This window comes from Dendrobates tinctorius, unplaced genomic scaffold, assembly GCF_039654945.1.
Source record: "Dendrobates tinctorius isolate UK_male_01 unplaced genomic scaffold, ASM3965494v1 ptg000089l, whole genome shotgun sequence".
Taxonomy (NCBI): domain Eukaryota; kingdom Metazoa; phylum Chordata; class Amphibia; order Anura; family Dendrobatidae; genus Dendrobates; species Dendrobates tinctorius.
Genome location: NW_027361757.1, coordinates 16,082,635 through 16,103,736, shown reverse-complemented (window position 1 = coordinate 16,103,736; position 21,102 = coordinate 16,082,635). Strand labels below are relative to the sequence as shown.

At 42.1% G+C, this 21,102-nt stretch overlaps 1 protein-coding gene across 1 annotated transcript in view; it reads left to right on the top strand.

Moving 5' to 3' along the window:
• Window positions 1-21,102, top strand: part of TLL2 (tolloid like 2) — a 337,545-nt gene that overhangs the window by 147,865 nt on the left and 168,578 nt on the right. The window contains exon 2 of the mRNA XM_073585855.1: window positions 404-514. Within this exon, the coding sequence (XP_073441956.1) occupies window positions 404-514 (111 nt within the window). The remainder of the gene's footprint in view (window positions 1-403; window positions 515-21,102) is intronic.

Sequence of the window (21,102 nt, the reverse complement as noted above, 5' to 3'; positions counted from 1 at the left end):
ATATACGGTAGGCCAAAATTCCTCCAGAGCGTTGTAAAAGACTCATTGCCAGTTATCGCAAACGCTTGATTGTAGTTATTACTGCTAAGAGTGGCCCAACCAGATATTAGGTTTAGGGGCAATCACTTTTTCACACAGGGCCCTGTAGGTTTGTATTTCTTTTTCACTTAATAATAAAGACCTTCATTGAAAAACTGCATTTTGTGATTACTTGTGTTAGCTGTGTCTAATATTTATGTCGTCTTTGTATTGAATGTGCCTAATTTACATATATTATCTCTAAGCTGTGCATACAGCTATTCAGCATGTGTTTTAGTGGCATATTTTAGCTTTATCGCAGTCATGGTATGTTCTCCAACATGTAACTAAGATAATTATCATTATTTTGTCATGGTCTCCACAGCTGCTTTCTGGGGTGATATTGCCTTGGATGAAGAAGACTTGAAATGGTTTCAAGTAAACAAATCTATTAATTCAGGAGAACCAAGAAATAACTATACGGGAGTTACTGCAGGTTAGTGGTAATAAAAATCTCTTTATTTTCAGTTCATCAATTTTAATTGTTTCACATAATAATGTTCGCTTGTTTAGTGAAACACAATGGCTTATAATGTGTGCAGTATTTTTTTTTAAGTGAATCTGTCAGGTCAAAAATTGGCCTTCTATGAAGCGCATGCCTTTGTAGGAGATTTTACCTTACAAGCTATAATTTTAGTTTAACTATCTGTGGGAATGTTTTGGAGAAAACGTTCTTTAGGTTCACATGGAAATGAGGTGCAACATTATGGGCAGGTGCAATTCTGTGTCCTCAATCAATACAATGTGGTTGGAGGGCCGAAATGTCGGAGGGTATGTGCTCTTGAATGCCTAACCCTGCCCATGGTGCTCTGATCATAGAAATTTGCAGTTGAACGAAACTTTTTTTTTCTCCAAAACTAGATTTTTTTAACTAAAGGTATGGCTCTTATGGTTCCTTAGTGCAAGGTTTCCTACAAAGACTTGTGATTACTTAGAATTAGATTTCTGACCTCAGAGGCTAAAGTGATGCCTTTTTGAATACCCCACAAAAAAAAATCCAGCTAGAAAACAGACCCAGACATACATGTAAAAGACGACTCAGCCGGCAGCTCTTAGACAAGTGTGCTCTGAACAGTGATTTCACGGGGTTGTGTCCAGTTATCCTAGGCTAGTAGTGAGTGACAAGTGATGTCTACAGGGAGGATGAGCCTACAGTTAGTGCACAGGCAGCACAGGGAAGAATATGAACTGGTGACTTTGGCCAGAGCGGATGGTGCTGAATTTGTCAGGGTGCTAATTTATTTGTAATAAATTAATACATTATGTGACTCCTATCTCCCTTACAATACCCTGAGCCTTCGTAGTGCCAGTGTCAGCATGTAACAGTAGTGTCTGCAACATTATGGATACCAGGAGATTCGATTCTCAGAATGGTACATGCGAAGTTAAGTGGGAGAAATGTTACCAGGGTTACCAACATTTTTATTATTTTTTGACCGTTTCTCAAAAATCACAAACAGCCAACTTTTTTGTACCAATACATAAGAAAACCAAAATAAATAATAAATCTTTAACAATGTAAATGATACAAGTCTGCAGCCCATAATTCTGATGTGAACACATTAGTTTCATTCACTTTGAACTGTAAGACGATGATAATTACAGTCATAATAAGCCGTACAAGTTTCTCCAGCTTCAAAAAAAACTTACAGATGCGTAATTTCTTTCTTTTTATGGACAGGGGAAAAATCTGCCTTATTTTTATGGACTGTTGAGGAATTTCTGGACAGTTGTAAATCCTGAATGTTAGGAGGGAGAAACTATTTAGGCAGCAATTTATCCATCATGAAACTGTATAGAAGTCTCAGGATGGTGCTTTGTAGGTGGAGTCAATGAGCACAGAGGGTGCGTCTATGTGAGCTGCGGGACAGATAGAGCTCTGGAAGGGAAGACAAAGCACTAGGATGAATGTGGGTGATTAAAGGTGAGCTAAAAAATCAAAATAAAGGTAATAGAGTATTTTGGGTTCTCACTACAGGAACAACTTGACATTTAAATGATTTTCTGGGAACAAAAAAAAAAAAAACAGTTATCCTTTAGATACTGTTAGCCTACGTTTATGACTTGATCAAGCACTTGTTATAATACTTTGGTACCATTCTTTTTCTTGACAATTTAGGGTATTTCTTTAACATTTTATTGGGCTAAATGATGACGCAGCAGTCGTGACATGTTGCATTGAAAGCTACATTACAGAGATCTAAACCTACAAGAAACAAAATCCTATACCCTGCTGTTACTACCTAAGTAAAAAAAAAGCAAAAGTGCATTTAAATAACATAGGATTTTTAGTAAATACTGTTTTTGATTAAAAAAGCATAAAAGCCATCCCACCACCAGCAAAGTGACCCTGCTCGGGACTGTCCTACATTGTCTAATATTAAAAAACCTTACCATGTGTCAGAATTGCCCTCAGCGTGTTGTGAATAAGTGCAGACAAAGGACCGTGTCCCAAACTGTGGACACCAGCCTTGGGAAGCTATTTAGTGTAATATCCAGCTCAAGGAAGGGAGGCCACGCCATGGCTTGCACAAAATGCAAAAAAACCCAGAAAAAAACACAAAATAATTGAGCTTGGGTTTAAAGTTTGTGGACATGCAGCACATAAACACATGTTCTTTCACCATTAAACAGAGAAAACCTATTAGAAACAAAATAATCATATGCCCTGCTGTAACTAAATAAGTAAAAAAGCAAAAGTGCATTCAAATAACATAGGGATTATAGGGATCTACTGCAGTAATAGCATTGCTGTTATTGGAGAATATCTTTGTGATATGATGACGTCCATAAAGCGATGCACAAAACATTTCCCTTTTTACATAATAAAAGATACACTATGCAACTTTTATTTTCAGTGTACAATATTTATGTACAATGACTTCTCGTTATCTATGGGAGCCCAAGGCCACTCAGTTATTGCGGTAATCCAGCCCGTGATTTGCTAAATTTCACAGCTGTGCTGAGAATACATATGTAGATCCTTCTGGTGCTAGGTTGGCATCGATCTTGCTTCAGCTCTTAACTATTAACTCTGATGAGAAGTGTCCACTAGTCCGACAGTCCTAGAATCTGGCCACCGAAGTGTGATCTATCCATTCTGTGTCTGGTAGAATGATGAGCAAATAGTGCATATTTTGCATGTAAAATCCTGGTGGCTATGTTGTGTGCAATGCAAGAGTAGGAAAAAGACAGGATTTTTGTAAAATAGTGGCGCTATAGCTGATAGAGCCAGTCCCATGTGGCCTGTTCTGGCTAGCACATTTTGATGGCCAGTGGTATAGATGGGCTATTTTTCTCCAATAACCTTTGGACACTGTTGTAGCAGTAACTGTTCTGTGAGCTCCGTGTGTTACATAGTACTTTGCACTGACTCCCAGTTAATGTCCAATTTGGGACTCACATTTGCACTAACAATGGTATTTTACATGGAGAGACCTAACCCCACCCCTTTTTAAAGAAGCACTCCCATATCTATGCAAAAACAGGAAGTCTCTTTTCCCTGCATGAGTCCTCATTAGAACTACAATTCTACCTCACTGTAAAGTCCCCGGCGGGGGAGGAGTGGAGCAGCAGGGTCAGGAGTTGAAGAGGTGGTGGAGCTGGGCTGGCAGGGACATTGCAAAGATGTAGAATTGTAGTTCTAATGATTATGCATACATAGATTTTACATCGATTCAGCTAGTCAGTTTTTAATCATGTGATGTCACAACCCTAATAGAAATGAGAAGAATTAACTGGGTAGAAAGGCAAAATGAGTAATTGTAAGTACACAATGCCATATAATATGATGATTGCAATATATTAACCTCTTTCTGCCATCTGACGTACTATCCCGTCCATGGGACCCGGGCCCCTATGCCCATGGACGGGATAGTACGTCTAGCGCGATCAGCGGCGCTCACGGGGGGAGCGCCGCTGATCGCGGCCGGGTGTCAGCTGATTATCACAGCTGACACCCGGCACTATGTGTCAGGGGTGGTCATGAACCGCCCCCGACACGTTAACCCCTGGCACACTGCGATCAAACACGATCGCAGTGTACCGGGGGTTTAAGGACGCATCAGCCGGGAAGGGGGTTCCCTCCGTGCTTCCCTGAGACCCCCGCAGCAGCGCGATGTGCAGCGCTGCTGCGGGGGCCTCCTTCCCTGCAGGTCCCTGGATCCAAAATGGCGGTGGGGACCTTCAGGGGGCCTGCAGGGAGCCAGCTTCCTCAGTGCCTGCAAAGCGCCGGCATGAGGAAGCCTCCAGCACTGCCTGTGACAGATCGCTGATCTGTCACAGCAATCTGTGATGTGACAGATCAGCGATCTGTCACATGACAGTGATGTCCCCCCTGGGACAGTAAAATAAAGTTAAAAAAAAAGTGTAAAAATAATTTATAAAAAAATCGCTAAATAAATTAAAAAAAAAAATATTCCCTAATAAATTCATTTTTTGGAAATAAAAAAACCCCAAAACAATAAAAGTACACATATTTAGTATCGCCGTGTCCGAAACGACCCGCCCTTTAAAACTGTCCCATTAGTTAACCCCTTTAGCGAACCCCTTAAAAAATAAAAATAAAGAACAAATCAAAAAATAATGCTTTATTATCATACCGCCGAACAAAAAGTGCAATAACGCGCAATCAAAAAGATGGATATAAATACCCATGGTACCGCTGAAAACGTCACCTTGTCCCGCAAAAAACGAGCTGCCATACAGCGTCATCAGTGAAAAAATAAAAAAGTTATAGCTCGCAGAATAAAGCGATGCAAAAATTTATTTTTTATAGAAAATTATTTTCATTGCATAAAAGCGCCAAAACATTAAAAAAAGACATAAATGAGGTATTTCTGTAATTGTACTGACCCAAAGAATAAAACCGCCTTATCAATTTTACCGCACGCGAAACGGTGTAAGCGCACCCCCCAAAAGAAATTCTTGAAATGCTGGTTTTTGTTCATTCTGCATCCTAAAAATCGAAATAAAAAGCGTTCAAAAAATGTCACGTGCCCGAACATGATACCAATAAAAACGTCAACTTGTCCCACAAAAAATAAGACCTCACATGACTCGGTGGGTCAAAATATGGAAAAATTATAGCTCTCAAAATGTGGTGATGCAAAATCTATTTTTACAATAAAAAGCGTCTTGTAGCGTGCGACAGCTGCCAAATATAAAAACCCGCTATAAGTAGTAAATCAAACCCCCCGTTATCACCCCCCTTAGTTAGGGAAAAATAATAAAATTAAAAAAATGTATTTATTTCCATTTTCCTGTTAGAGTTAGGGCTAGGGCTGAGATTAGGGTTAGGGGTGTGTTGGGGTTAGGGTTGGAGTTAGAATTGGGGGTTTCCACTGTTTGGGCACATCAGGTGCTCTCCAAACGCAACATGGTGTCTGATCTCAATTCCAGCCAATTCTGCGTTGAAAAAGTTAAACGGTGCTCCTTCCCTTCCAAGCTCTGCCATGCGCCCAAACAGTGTTCTACCCCCACATATGGGGTATCAACCTACTCAGGACAAATTGCAAAACAACTTTTAGGGTCCAATTTCTCCTGTTACCCTTAGGAAAATAAAAAATTGGGGGCAAAAATATCATTTTTGTGGAAAAAATATGATTTATTTATTTTCACGCCCGGGCGTTATACACTTCTGTGAAGCACTTGGGGGTTCAAAGTGCTCACCATACATCTAGATAAGTTCCCTGGAGGGTCTAGTTTCCAAAATGGGGTCACTTGTGGGGAGTTTCAACAGTTTAGGCACATCAGAGGCTCTCCAAAAGTGAACATGACACCCGCAGACCATTCCATCAAAGTCTGCATTCCAAAACATCACTACTTCCCTTCCGAGCCCTGATGTGTGCCCATACAGTAGTTTTCTCCCACATATGGGGTATCAGCGTACTCAGGACAAATTGGACAACAACTGTTGGGGTCCAATTTCTCCTGTTACTCTTAGGAATATAAAAAATTGGGGGCAAAAATATCATTTTTGTGGAAAAAAAATATGATATTTTTATTTTCACGCCCGGGCGTTATAAACTTCTGTGAAGCCCTTGGGGGTTCAAAGTGCTCACCACACATCTAGATAAGTTCCTTGGGAGGGTCTAGTTTCCAAAATGGTGTCATTTGTGGGGGTTTCCACTGTTTTGGCACATCAGGGGCTTTTCAAACGCGACATGGGGTCCGATCTCAATTCCAGCCATAAAAGTCAAATGGCGCTGCTTCCTGTCAGGAACACCGCACTGCACTTGCTCACTGAGCAAGTGAGCGTGTCCTGAGTAAGACAAACTGTGCTCAGAGATACCTGTGGAGCGGTCAGCAGCAAAGATGCGTGCTTCAGACCCACAGGACCTGAAGCACGTGACTGCTGGGGGCGTGGCCTAAATACCAGAGAGCTAAGAGCTGCAGGAAAACTACTAGAATGGTAACTACGGAACAAAGTTACTAATAGGCATAGACAGGGACATAAACCAGATCAGGTCGGGGTTAAAGCACGAGATAGCACGACAATTACCAAAGGGCAAGACAGAACGGATAGTCAAGACATAGCCAAGAAGTCAGAAACCAGAGAAGCAGATATACAGTACAGAGTCAACAGGCAAACTCACAATGGTGGACAGAACCGGATTAGAACCATATAAGCAAGCTATAAGACAACGAACAGGCACACGGGTCACAACACTCGGCCAAAGGCAAAAGTATAACTGACAGGGATTGGAGTTTCTCAGGGCTATAAAAAGCTCTGCCTGAACCAAAGAGAGGCCACAATAATTAATCCTAGGTGTGCAGATCAAAGCCTGCACTGAGCTCAAGACATTAACCCCTGACGTGCAGGTCAAAACCTGCACTGGGATTATGACAGTACCCCCCTCTCAACGGGGGGCCTCTGGACACCAGGCTTCCCCAGGTACTTGGCATGGAAAGCCCGAACCAGGCGATCTGCATGAACAGAGTGAGCAGGGACCCATGAGTGATCCTCCGGTCCATATCCCTTCCAGTGGACCAGGTACTGCAAAGAGCGGCGCACCCGCCGAGAGTCCACAATATGTCCAACCTCATACTCCAAGTGACCCTCCACCAACACTGGAGGAACAACAGACTCGGAGTCCTCCTTGACAGACCCCACGGGTTTCAACAGAGATTTATGGAACACATTGGATATCTTTAAGGAGGCGGGGAGACGCAACCTATATGCCACCGGGTTGACTATCTCCACAATTTCGTATGGACCAATGAACTTTGGTCCCAATTTAGCTGTCGGTACCTTCAAGTTGATATTACGTGTGGAAAGCCAAACCTTCTCCCCCACCTGAAACATGTGTCTCAGGGCCCTCTTTTTGTCAGCAAAATATTTGTACCTCCCCTGGGCCCGAGAGATATTACGCTGGACTTCAACCCAGAGGTTTTTTAACCTTTGGACGGACCCCTCTGCACCTGGACAACCGGAATCCACCCGTGAAAACTCCCCAAAATGAGGATTAAACCCATAATTGATTAGGAGTGGGGACATGTTGGTGGACTGACTCACCCGGTTGTTAAAAGCGAATTCCGCCAACGGTAACGCATCACACCAATACTCCTGTCTGGCGGAGGTCAGACACCTGAGAATTTGTTCCAGGGATTGATTGGTACGTTCCGTCTGACCATTACTCTCCGGGTGATATGCCGACGAGAAGGAGAGTGAGATGCCCAATTTCATACAGAATGCCCTCCAAAATTTGGCCACAAACTGCACATCTCTGTCAGACACCACATTCAGGGGTACCCCATGCAATTGGACCACTTGCTGCACGAACAACCTTGACAATGTTTCTGCTGAGGGTAGTGCTGCCAAGGGAATGAAATGGGCCTGTTTTGAAAACCTCTCCACCACCACCCAGATTACGGTATTGCCCCTGGAAGGTGGAAGACCAGTAATAAAATCCATGGAGAGATGAGTCCATGGCCTATCAGGAACTGGTAAAGGTATGAGTTCCCCAGCCGGCCGGTTATGCGAGCTTTTGGAACGGGCACAAACTCCACAAGCGGCAGTGAGTTTCTTGACATTGGACCCCAGTGAAGGCCACCAAAAAACCCTGGCTACTGCCTCTCTAGTGGCCGTGATACCGGGATGAGCACTCAGCCTAGTCTAATGAAACTCCTGCAGAAGTCTAGGCTGCAATAAATCTGAAACAAACAATTTATCCCCTAGCCTGGTCGTCGGAGCTAGGAACTGAGCCCTCAAAATTTCTTGTTCCAACTCTGATGAGACCCCCGCCACTACCACCCCTGGGGGAAGAATGGAGGACGGCTGCTCGGGGGGAGACTCCGGGTCAAAACTTCTGGACAGGGCATCCGCTTTAATATTTTTGGACCCTGGTTGAAAAGTAATGGAGAATTGAAAGCGTGAAAAAAGTGACCAACGGGCTTGTCTAGGAGTAAGCCTCTTAGCAGATTCAAGGTATGACAAATTTTTGTGATCCATGATAACAGTGATAGGGTGAGCCGCCCCTTCCAAAAAGTGCCTCCATTCTTCGAATGCCAGCTTGACCGCAAGAAGTTCTCTATTGCCTACATCATAGTTTCTCTCGGCGGATGAGAACTTCTAGGAGAAGAAGGCACAGGGTTTGAGATTAGTAAGGGTGGCCGAACCTTGGGACAACACTGCCCCCACCCCTACTTCAGAAGCATCCACCTCCACAATAAATGGTTTGGACGGGTCTGGCTGGACCAACACCGGGGTGGACATGAAACATTTTTTAAGAGCTGAGAAGGACTCCTTAGCGAGTTCCGACCAATTTTTTACATCAGCCCCCTTCTGGGTAAGATCTGTGAGTGGTTTAACCACTTGAGAGAAACCTTTAATGAATCTCCGGTAATAGTTTGCAAATCCCAAGAAGCGCTGGAGCCCCTTGAGATCATGAGGCTGAACCCAGTCTGCGATCGCCAGCACCTTCTTAGGGTCCATACGAAACCCCCCAAAAGATACAATCAGCCCCAAAAAAGACAGTTCCTGTACGAAAAACTAACATTTTTCTAATTTAGCAAACAGGTGGTTCTCCCTGAGTCTCTGGAGAACTGTCTGTAGATGTTGTAAGTGAGACTGACTGTCCGGGGAATACACCAAAATGTCATCCAAATAAATGACAACAAAATGGCCTATCAGGTCAGAAAACACAACATGGATAAAGTTCTGGAAAATAGCGGAGGCATTAGTTAACCCAAAGGGCGTAACCAGGTTTTCAAAGAGTCCTTCTGATGTGAGGAGTGCAGTTTACCACTCGTCCCCTTCCCGAACCCTTATCAGATTGTAGGCCCCCCGGAGATCTAATTTGGAGAACCATTGGGCCCCAGATAACTTGTTATATAGGTCTGGGATGAGGGGAAGTGGATAAGGGTTCCTAACCATTATCTTGTTAAGTTCCCGAAAGTCGAGGCACGGCCGCAAACCACCATCTTTCTTCTTCACAAAGAAGAATCCTGCTGCCACGGGTGACACAGAAGGCCTGATATGCCCTTTGCGGAGACTCTCAGCTATGTACTTCTTCATGGCTTGGCGCTCAGGCCCGGACAAATTGAACAATCGAGCCTTAGGTTACTTGGCTCCGAGCACTAAATCAATGGCACAATTGTAGGGTCTATGTGGTGGCAGCACCTCAGCCTCACTTTTGGAAAATACGTCTTCGAAATCCTTCAGTTACTCCGGAATACCTTCCAGTCCAACAGACGACACAGATACGGTTTTAACAGAGTTAACAAGAGGCCCCAGGTTACAGTATTTATCTTTACATCCCCATTAAGTGATCTCCCCCGTCACCCAATCAATGGTAGGATTATGGCATTGTAGCCAAGGCATCCCCAGTACCAGTCCTGCAGGCAAGTTATCTAACACAAGACAAGTTAATTTTTCCACATGAGTGGAACCTACTTTCAGAGAAAAAAGTTCAGACCTGAAACAGATACCGTCCCGGGTATGAGAGGACGAGTTAATTGCCACAAGTTTAACAGGATCCTGAAGCCTGACTGTCCCTATCTTATTAAGAGTCATAATCCGGGCATCAATCTAGTTAACAGCAGAGCCACAGTCAGCAAAGGCGGTAGTCTGAACAGGACCATCACCAACTTCCAGTTCCACCCGAAGCACAATTTTTGCAAGTGAGGAAAAAGGTACCTGAAGGTCTGGGTAGCCTCTTCGACTACTACCCAGACCTAGTCATTTCCCGCCACCTTAGAGGATGAAGGACAGGAGGGGCAGTCCTGCTTCCAATGTCCAGATTCCCCACAATAGAAGCACAACTGCTTCTCCCGGCGGCGTCTTCTTTCCTTCTCATCACAGGTGACAGCGCTCACCTCCATAGCCATCGGAGGAGTCCAGGTCTCAACTCCACTGGAGAATAATGATGTTTCAAGTTGCATAACACCTCTTGCCCGCAGTCTGCGATCCATGCGAACCGCTTGGGTCATGGCATCCTCCAGGGAGTCAGGTGGAGGATGGAGTGCCAGGGCATCCTTCAAACGTTCACAGAGGCCTCTACGGAACAGCCCCCGAAGGGCGGTATCACTCCAAGAAACCTCAGCTGCCCAACGCCTAAATTCAGAACAGAACCACTCGGCCGAGTGCTTCCCCTGACAGACACTCATCACCTTGTCCTCAGCCAAACGTACTCTATCTGGCTCATCGTAAATAAGCCCTAAGGCCTCAAAAAACGCATCCACAGTCATTCTCTCTGGGGCAGAACAGGAAAGAGAAAATGCCCAGGCTTTTAAGCAGAGACATAACCACCCCCACCCTCTGTTTCTCATCCACAGAGAAGCGGGGTCTCAAGGAGAAAAAGAGCTTACAGCCCTCTTTAAACGCTCTAAATTCATTTTTGTCACCAGCAAACGTATCTGGTAACTTAACCGGGGATTCGGGTGGGACTAAAATGACATCTCTATTCCCCACCTGCTGAAAGTCTGCGGAAAGCACCCCCTGAACCAAGTCCGCAACCTGCCGTTGGGACTGGGCCAGAGCTTGGTGTTCCAAACTTAGCTTCTGCAGCGACTGAGTCAAGCATTTCACCTGCTCAGATAAGGCATGCTTTGGGTCCATGCTGCAGAAGTGAGGAGAGAAAAAAAAAGTTCACGGTCAGTTATAATGTCAGGAACACCGCACTGCACTTGTTCACTGAGCCAGTGCATGTGTCCTGAGTAAGACAAACTGTGCTCAGAGATACCTGTGGAGCGGGCAGCAGCAGAGAAGATGCGTGCTTAAGACCCACAGGACCTGAAGCACGTGACTGCTGGGGGCATGGCCTAAACTCCATAGAGCTAGGAGCTGCAGGAAAACTCCTAGAATGGTAACTACGGAACAAAGTTACTAATTGGCATAGACAGGGACATAAACCAGATCAGGCCGGGGTCAAAGCACGAGATAGCACGACAATTACCAAAGGGCAAGACAGAACGGATAGTCAAGACATAGCCATGAAGTCAGAAACCAGAGAAGAAGATATACAGTACAGAATCAACAGGCAAACTCACAACGGGGGACAGAACCGGATTAGAACCATATAAGCAAGCTATAAGACAACGAACAGGCACAGGCACACAGGGGTCACCACTCTCGGCCAAAGGCAAAAGTGTAACTGATAGGGATTGGAGTTTCTCAGGGCTATAAAAAGCTCTGCCTGAACCAAAGAGAGGCCACAATAATTAACCCCAGGTGTGCAGGTCAAAGCCTGCCTTGAGCTAAAGACATTAACCCCTGACATGCAGGTCAAAACCTGAGCTCTGCCATGCGCCGAAACAGTGGTTCCCCCCCACATATCAGGTATCAGCGTACTCAAGAGAAATTGCACAATAACTTTTGCAGTCCAATTTCTCCTGTTACCCTTGGTAAAATTGGACCTGAAGTAATTTTTTTGTGAAAAAAAGTTAAATGTTCATTTTTTTTTAAACATTCAAAAAATTCCTGTGAAGCACCTGAAGGGTTAATAAACTTCTTGAATGTGGTTTTGAGCACCTTGAGGGGTGCAGTTTTTGGAATGGTGTCACTTTTGGGTATTTTCTATCATATAGACCCCTCAAAGTGACTTCAAATGTGATGTGGTCCCTAAAAGAAAATGGTGTTGCAAAAATGAGAAATAGCTGGTCGACTTTTAACCCTTATAACTTCCTAACAAAAAAAAATTTGGTTCCAAAATTGTGCTGATGTAAAGTAAATGTATGTGAAATGTTACTAGTTTTTTGTGTGCCATATCTCTGTGATTTAAGGACATAAAAATTCAAAGTTGGAAAATTGCAACATTTTCAAAATTTTCGCAAAATTTCCATTTTTTTCACAAATAAACGCAAGTTATTTGATTGAAATTTTACCACTAACATGAAGTACAATATGTCACGAGAAAACATTGTCAGAATCACTGGGATCCATGGAAGCGTTCCGGAGTTATTACCTCATAAAGGGACAGTGGTCAGAATTGTAAAATTGGCCCGGTCATGAACGTGCAAACCACCCTTTGGAGTAAAGGGGTTAAGTGGATAAAAACTTTGATGGAAGGAGCGCTTCTTTAACTATCCTATAGCTGAAATCCAAATATCTAAGATTTGCAATATTAAATTAAATGTCCACTTTTATCAATGTTCAAAAGAAAGGAAAAGGATGCCTACGTAATGAATAGCTGCTATTTCAATTTGTTGTTCTGTGGGTGTTAGAGGAATGTGTTTGCATGGAGCTAATCCAGCAATGGTAGGCATTCTGTCAGCCAGGAGTGTGACCAGCTGCCAATATTACCAAACATGCACTTACAAAATGCAAAGATTTTAGAAAGTTTTTTTTAAATAAAAAAGCAATCGAAGCATGGCTTGCATATACAGACTCAGGGCGCTAAACAATTGGGCGGGTGATGTGTTTACGTTAAAAAGGAATGTCTTGTTCATTATCAGATCAGATATTCCCCTATAGAATAGAAATAATTGTTTTAAAATGTTGAAATGTTTCTTTTTTATTGTTCAAAATTTCCACAATCACAGCCATAGAGGAGATATATAATTTATTTCTTTTATTTAATTTCCAAACTGATTTATTTGAGCAATGAGGGGGAGAGCCACGGATGGAGATTGATCTGACAGGTAGCTTGCTTTTGAGATTGAGAATGAATGAACAAAGCAGCTTGCAGTGTGCTATAATATGTGCAGGCTGCCAAATTAAAAATAGTTAAATATTCACAATCAAGACCAATTGTATATTTTATATGTAAAAAAAGGACTGTAATGTTTCACATAATTACATAATGAATGCAATAATAAAAAACATTCAAAGGTGGCATTGGTCTTTAATTGGCAAAAATTGTCAATAGACTAATACAACCTGATGGAAGTCGGCTATTCTTCTAGAGGCCAAGGGTGACAGGAAATATATAGCACTCTATACTATTGGTTTATAAGTCTGCTATTAAAAAAAATAGACAAAGTTTTGGTGTATTTGTAGAGTTGCTATCATTGATTATGATTGGTGATGCTTATTAATTGCTGATGATAATCTCCCAATGCATCATGTAAACGCATCCAAAATACCCCCATTCTTCATGTAGTAAGATCCTGATGTTTGCATTTAACGGAAGGCTCTGACGCATGCCATTGCGTGATATTAGTCATCCATAGGGCTCAGTTGTAAAAGAAGATTATGCACTCATCAACATTGAAATTACAATAGTAAGAAGGAACATTCATGCAATTATTAGACTCACAGGACGGATAAACATGTTGATGATATTCAACTGAAGGGGAAAAAATAGAAACTACATCATTTTCTAAACATCTCAATTTATTCAGTATCGAGTGTGCGACGTGCAGAAATTCCCGCACTGGTACATCTTGGCTGCTGTCATTGAGGTTATTGATGATTGTCTAAAAAATGTTCTGCCACGCTGAATGCACTTGGGCAAATCTCAAGATCCGCTGCTGGCAGCTGCCATTACAATTGGTAAGCAATGTAATAAACAGCAAACGGTTTTTCACTGAATAACAGCGATCACAAAAAGAGAGTCTGATTTATAATTCATTTCTCTTGCCTCTGATATCATCTAGTAAAAAAAAAAAATGATGGCGATATGATGGCTAGTTTTGAGCGCAAATGCTCGCTACTCGAATTTGCATCAGGTGCTCGGGTATGCACAGAGTATCGCAGATCCCCACATGTTTTTTTTATACCCAGGCATCCTGACCTACCCACCATGAATGCCAGGCCCATATAGCGACTGAATTGCTCTCAGCACATATCATGCTGGAGTAAACATTTATTGCTTTCACATCGCGCAGGAAAGCAACTTTTGCGACACATATCTCCCCTCATGTACGGCACCAGTGACCTTGTCATGCCCTGAATAAAATCCTTGAGCGGTGTGTTTTCTAAAATGGGGTCACTTCTGGGGGTTTCCACTGTTTAAGCACATCAATGTCTCTCCAAACGTGACATGGCGGTCGCCTTTGAATCCAGCCAATTTTGCGTTCAAAAGCTCAAACGGTGCGGCTTTCCTTCCAAGTTCTGTCGTGTGCCCAAATAGTGGATTTCCCCTACATATGAGGTATCGGTATACTCAAGAAAAAATGGACATCAAAACTTGTTGTGAATTTCTCCTGTTACCCTTGTAAAAATAAAAAAGTTTGGGTCTAATGCAAATTTTCTGCTTCAGTTGTCATGAAGGAACTGAAGACTTAATGAACTTCTAGAATGTGGTTTTTAGCACCTTGAGGGGTGCAGATTCTATAATGGTGTCACTTTTGGGTACTTTCTGTCATATAGTCCCCCTTAAACTCCAAATGTGATGTGTTACCTAGAAAAATGGTTTCGTAAATTCTGTTAGAAAAATGAGAAATCACTGGTCAACTTTTAACCCTTATAACGTCCTAACAAAAAAAATTGTGTTTGAAACATTGTGCTGATGTAAAGTAGTCATGTGGGAAATGTTATTTTAGAACTATTTTGTGTGACATAACTGTTTGATGTAAGGGCACAAAAATGTAAAGTTTGAAAAATGCAAAATTTTCAATATTTTTTTCCAAATTTCCATTTTTATTCATAAATAAATACAAGTAATATCGAAGAAATGTTACCACTGTCATGAAGTACAATGTGTCAGAAAAAAAAGAATCTCAGAATCAGTGGTATCTGTTAAAGTGTTCCAGAGTTATAACTTCATAAAGTGACAGTGGTCAGAATTGTAAAAATTGGCCTGGTCTTTAAGGTCAAAATTGGCTTTGTCACTAAGGGGTTAAATAAAGTTGCTGACCTCTCCTGAAATCTGACTAAGGATAAGGAGAAATTTAGTATCGACTAAAGTACCGTCTTTTTCGGATTATAAGATGCACTTTTCTGATCCCCAAAATGCTGTTCTTACCAAGGGGTCAATGCTGCGGGCCCGGAGCTGGGGGAGTTGCAGTAGTGGTGCAGCGATCCTGCGGTGCGCAGTGATGGTCCTGCGGTGGTCCTGCGGTGGTGGTACGGAGGCGAGCGGTGACCCTGTGGCGACCGCCATTCTTCTTCCGGGGTCCGGCTTCTCACTTAGCGCAGGCGCAGATGGAGGAAAGCAGAGATCTCCATCCACGCCTGCATCTACGCGATGTCCGTTGGAAAATGGCTGTGGATGCGGCGCAGGTGCAGTTGGAGCTCTCGGCTTACTGAGCTCTCAATCTGCGCATGCGCTGCATCTGGCGGCAGGGTCCAGGCAATGCTCCGCTGCAGACAGAGCCCTAAAGCTGAGGAGGGAGAGAAGAGTGATTCTCCTCCTCCTCTGCAGGGATGGATAGTGATTGGTGGAGGGAACTGTTGCTGAGCTGCCTCCACCAATCACATAAAGTACCTGTCCCTGCACACTATTTACAGCTAGAGCTATGGTACTCACAAGTCCGATATCCTTTTAGGAAAGATGAGCAAGCAACCCCCATCATCCTTCAGAGTATACTGAATCAATGGGTATATTCTGAAGGATGATAGGGGTTCTAGCCATATTTAGTGTAAATATACACTATAATTTAGTGGCCAAAGTGTTTATTGCAAATGTGACTACCACCTCCCTCATCTTTCAGAATACATCCATGTATACAGTAAGTGGGTGTATTCCTTAAGATGAAGGGGGGTGGTAGTCACAATATACGGTACTGCAGGCACTGTACTGTAATTCACAGATCCCCCATAACCAAGCGTCATCCACAGATAATGTTTTTGGATGGTATTAAAGGTTTTTGCACACTATTTGTCTCAAAATATTTTTTTCTTACTTTCCTCTCTAAAATCTAGGTGCATCTTATAATCAGGCGCATCTTATAAAGCGAAAAATACAAATTCTATTCTTATACAAATTCTAAGAATCTGTCAATAGTTTACAAAAATGTATATTGTGTCCTGATTTATGTTGATAGTTGAAATAGTTAAAGATTTTTTCTATAAAAAAATATGCACGTGCTGAAAAGAACGATGTTTTATCACTAACCAATATACTTCAATTCTGCTTAGAGGCTTCTATAATCAAGAATCCTCTGCTGTCCCTAGATCATCGGCTCTACTTCCGGTCTTGTACTTAACATGCAAAAGTGTTTCCTAAGTGTGTGCAGGAGACCAGCTCTTTGTGGAACGAGGGCTTCTAACAGCTTTTTTCAGTAGCCAATACAGCCCCCTTTTCAGTGACAGCAAATGCATGGACAAAGAAGAGATTTGGCTTTTTCAGAGGAGAAGCCTCCTTCACATATAGCATTAGTTTTGTGTCACAGGGAAGGAACCACAACTCATTCCAAATTATTAATTGGAGTTAAATGTCATAAAGATGTAATTTTTTTGTTTTTCAAATAAACTTGTGGACGGTATTGTGTCTCAGAGCTTTTTGGATCATTGACATAAATATCAAACACCTGTGATAACTAGTTTGATAGGTGAGCCCAATTAAAACTACTTAAAGGGAACCTGTCAGCAGGATTGTGCACAGTAACCTACACACAGTTTGCTGCTGCGCAGGCGCTGGCGGGGCCATCTTGGAGGAGGAATTTTTTTTTTCCTTTTCCAGCAAGATGCCACCTGTGCAATAGCAGCTATCGGATATATCTATACACCCCAAAAGCTGCTACTGCCAAACTGATTTTTTTGTACTTGCGCTATATCATCAAGAACAGTTATTACTAAGACACTAAACATGCGATTACGCTGCAGCGCAGGTGTCACGGCTGGCGCCTGCCTGCAGAGCATTTTTAAAATTTTAGTATGTATATATAATATTCATTATGCAAATTAGGTGGCAGCTCAGTGAGGGATGAATGACCTGTCAGCAGTCTGCATTATGAATACCTAATCAGAGCACCATATGAAGACCCCCACAGACCGCCCCGTGGTATGAGCATATCATTAACTAAAAACTGAAAATAAAGATTAAACAACAACCACAAGACAGATTTCATCACCCAAGGTATCATTGTAATCAGTATAATGGGTTCCGACCTGACACTGTCTGTAGGTCACTGCGCACAATCCTGCTGATAGATTCCTGGTTCCACACTACTAAGCAGGCCACAGGTTTCAAGCAATATGAGAGAGAAAAAGAATCTCTCTGCTGCCACAAAGCTCCAAATAGTGCCCTGCCATGGCCAAGGTATTATGATTTATTATTATAGCGCCATTTATTCCATGGCGCTTTACATGTGAAAAGGGGTATACATAATAAAAAACAAAGACAACAATCTTGAACAAAATGAGTCACCAATTGGTACAGGAGGAGAGAGGGCCCTGCCCGTGAAGGCTCACAATCTACAAGGGATGGGTGAGGATACAATAGGTGAGGGTCGACATGGTCGTGCAGCAACTTGGTGGACTAGGGTTTCTTGCTGGTTGTAGGTTTATTTGGAGAGGTAGGTCTTCAGGTTCCTTTTGAAGGTTTCCACTATAGGCGAGAATCTGGTATGTTGGGGTAGAGCGTTCCAGAGTAGGGGGAATACAGAAACATTAGATATTTCACAAAAACTTAAGTGTGATCATCGTACTGTGAAGAGAATTATAGCTGATGTAAACCACAGACTGGTTTATGCAGATAAAGGCATTATGAGGAAGCCTTCTGCCAGACAAATTAAGCTGCTAAAATTCCATTATAAAGCAGCCAACAAGTATTTGAAGCTCCTGGAGCCTCTGGAGTCCTACAAACCTCAAGGTTTAGGCTCGTCCAAAGGCTTGCAATTGTGTTTAAACCTACTATTCGGCCACCCCTAAACATTGCTCACAAGCAGAAATGGTTTAAGCTTGGGCCAAGACATACATGAAGACTAATTTTAAAAATGTATTGTTTACTGTTGAGTACTGTGCAATCCTGGATGGTCCAGATTGAGTAGTAGTGGATGGTTGGTGGAGGGCTATCATGTTCAACAAGGCTGTGATGTCAGCAAGGAGTTGACAGAGTCATGTTTTGGGCCGGAGTCATGGGTCCTTTTAGGGTCCCTGAAGGTGTGAAAATTACCTCAGTAAAGTACCGTATATACTGGACAATAAGCTGAGATTTTCAGCACATTTTTTTGTGCTGAAAACTTACCCCATGGCTTATACTCGAGTGAGGGTCCAGAGGACGGAGAGAGAGCAGCAGTGGTTCACAGAGGCAGGAGCCTGTGCCTGCTGCTAAAGAGAAATTAATGCATACAAGGTTAGGGATAAGGAGCCATGCAGACAAGGGTGGGGATAAGGAGCCACGCAGACAAGGATGAGGATAAGGAGCCATGCAGACAAGGATGTTGATAAGGAGCCATGCAGACAAAGATGGGGATAAGGAGCCATGCAGACAATGATGGGGATAAGGAGCCATGCAGACAATGATGGGGATAAGGAGCCATGCAGACAAGGATGGGGATAAGGAGCCATGCAGACAAGGATGGGGATAAGGAGCCATGCAGACAAGGATGGGGATAAGGAGCCTTGCAGACCAGGATGGGGATGAGGAGCCATGCAGATCAGGATGGAGATGAGGAGCCATGCAGACCAGGATGGGGATGAAGAGCCATGCAGACCAGGATGGGGATGAAGAGCCATGCAGACCAGGATGGGGATGAGGAGCCATGCAGACCAGGATGGGGATGAAGAGCCATGCAGATCAGGATGGGGATGAGGAGCCATGCAGATCAGGATGGGGATGAGGAGCCATGCAGGCAAGGACGGGCACATTTTAGTAAAAATCAACGAAAAATAGCATTTGCATAATAATTTGGAACGTATTGTATACATTGTCAAACACTAGCGGAAGTTGAATCAGGGACTGGAAGGGATACCTGATAATGATACACCTGAAGAAAATTTATGTAATATATGTATTTACGAATCATGGCATGTCTGTGGTAGGGGACCCAGAAAGTTTGCTTTGGTATTAGTAAGGTAATACTACCTTTATTGTTTTATTACTGTTTTACTATTATAGTTTCATTATTCTATTATGTTGTTATTAATATTTATTTTTAAGAGACCAGATAATCCCTTTCAAGAACAAAATGATTGTATTAAGCAGCTGCAAAGGATAGTTTGATTTTATCAATATCCTATTAGTATTTTCATTGTTTATTACAAGAGAACACCATTTCAATTCAGTTCAGTTGCTATCAACAGTTAATATTATAACAATCATTTTATCTTTGTACATTTAGATTAGAAACTGATATATGGTGAAGCGATTACTTTTTTTTCCCAAGATCCAAACTTTGAAACATTTTATAGCTTTACTTTTAATTGTTCCTGACACAGCGTTCACTGCATCACCATACGATGAATGCCTTTTTTGTCCTCAAGTAGTCATTCAATGTTCTTAAGTAGCGGTTGGCTATAAGCAGGCAGGGCTCATATTGGGGCAGGAATGTTGTCCTAATTAGAGCTTTCCTCTTTTCTTTTCAGCATGGTATAGTTCTTATTTGAGCTGTTTCTGACCTTGAGATTAAACACATCATTGGTATTTTTGGGGCTATTATGAGCCCTCAATGTGCCTCTTTCTACGTAACTTGTTTATGAAGTGCTAAAGTGTGACATGGCCTTTCGAACTGTCAAGTTTTTGCACTTTGGCCTTTGTGGAAAGTGTACAAAATCTTCCTGTTTAGAGTTTTGTGTTCTGAAGAGTTTTTCTTCTTCTTTTAAACCCCCTCTAGATCTTAATGTTTTGTGATCCTTAGGATTTTGTTTGTTTCCCTACTGGGGGTCTTTGCACCTTTGTATCCTTTTATGTTGGAAATGAAGGAAAGCTCTTGTGATTTAACCAGAAAAGAAATAGAGGTTTTGATTCTGAGCACATCTCACTATTGGTAAAAAAAACACTTCATCAAATCTGTCAGGGAAAGTTTTATAGAAAGGAAGGATTGGAAAATTTTGACCCGTCAAAGAAGGTTTTTTATTCAATTCTATTTCTGTTCAATATATCACATGATTGAAGATATATCAAATATACCGTAAGTGGTCAGCAATACTGGAAGGCACATTGTGTATATATATATATATATATATATATATATATATATATATATATATATAGTTCGAATGGTGACCAATATCCTAATAAGTTCTGTACATTATAAAGGAAACAGGTGAACCGTAAATATCATATTAAAGGGTATGTGTTATCATTAAATTACCGATTATTTAACTATTTCTTTAGTGTTTTAAATGTATTTTGAATGTCTGATAATGTTTACCTTTTAATTTTCTATATCACTATCTACATTAGTAAAAAATAATCTTGCAATTTTTACACTGGCAACTAAGCCAAGCACTAGACTAATACACCCTGTACTGTAGAGATCAGCCTTCAGCAATCATTATCATTACAGACAGGATTACCATGACCGATATATTCGCTACCGTTCAAAAGTTTGGGTCACCCAGACAATTTTGTGTTTTCCATGAAAACTCATACTTTTATTAATCAAATGAGTTGTCAAATGAATTTAAAATCTAGTCCAGACATTGACAAGGTTCGAAAAAAAGATTTTTATTTGAAATAATAATTTTCTCCTTCAAACTTTGCTTTCGTCAAAGAATGCTCCCTTTGCAGCAATTACAGCATTGCAGACCTTTGG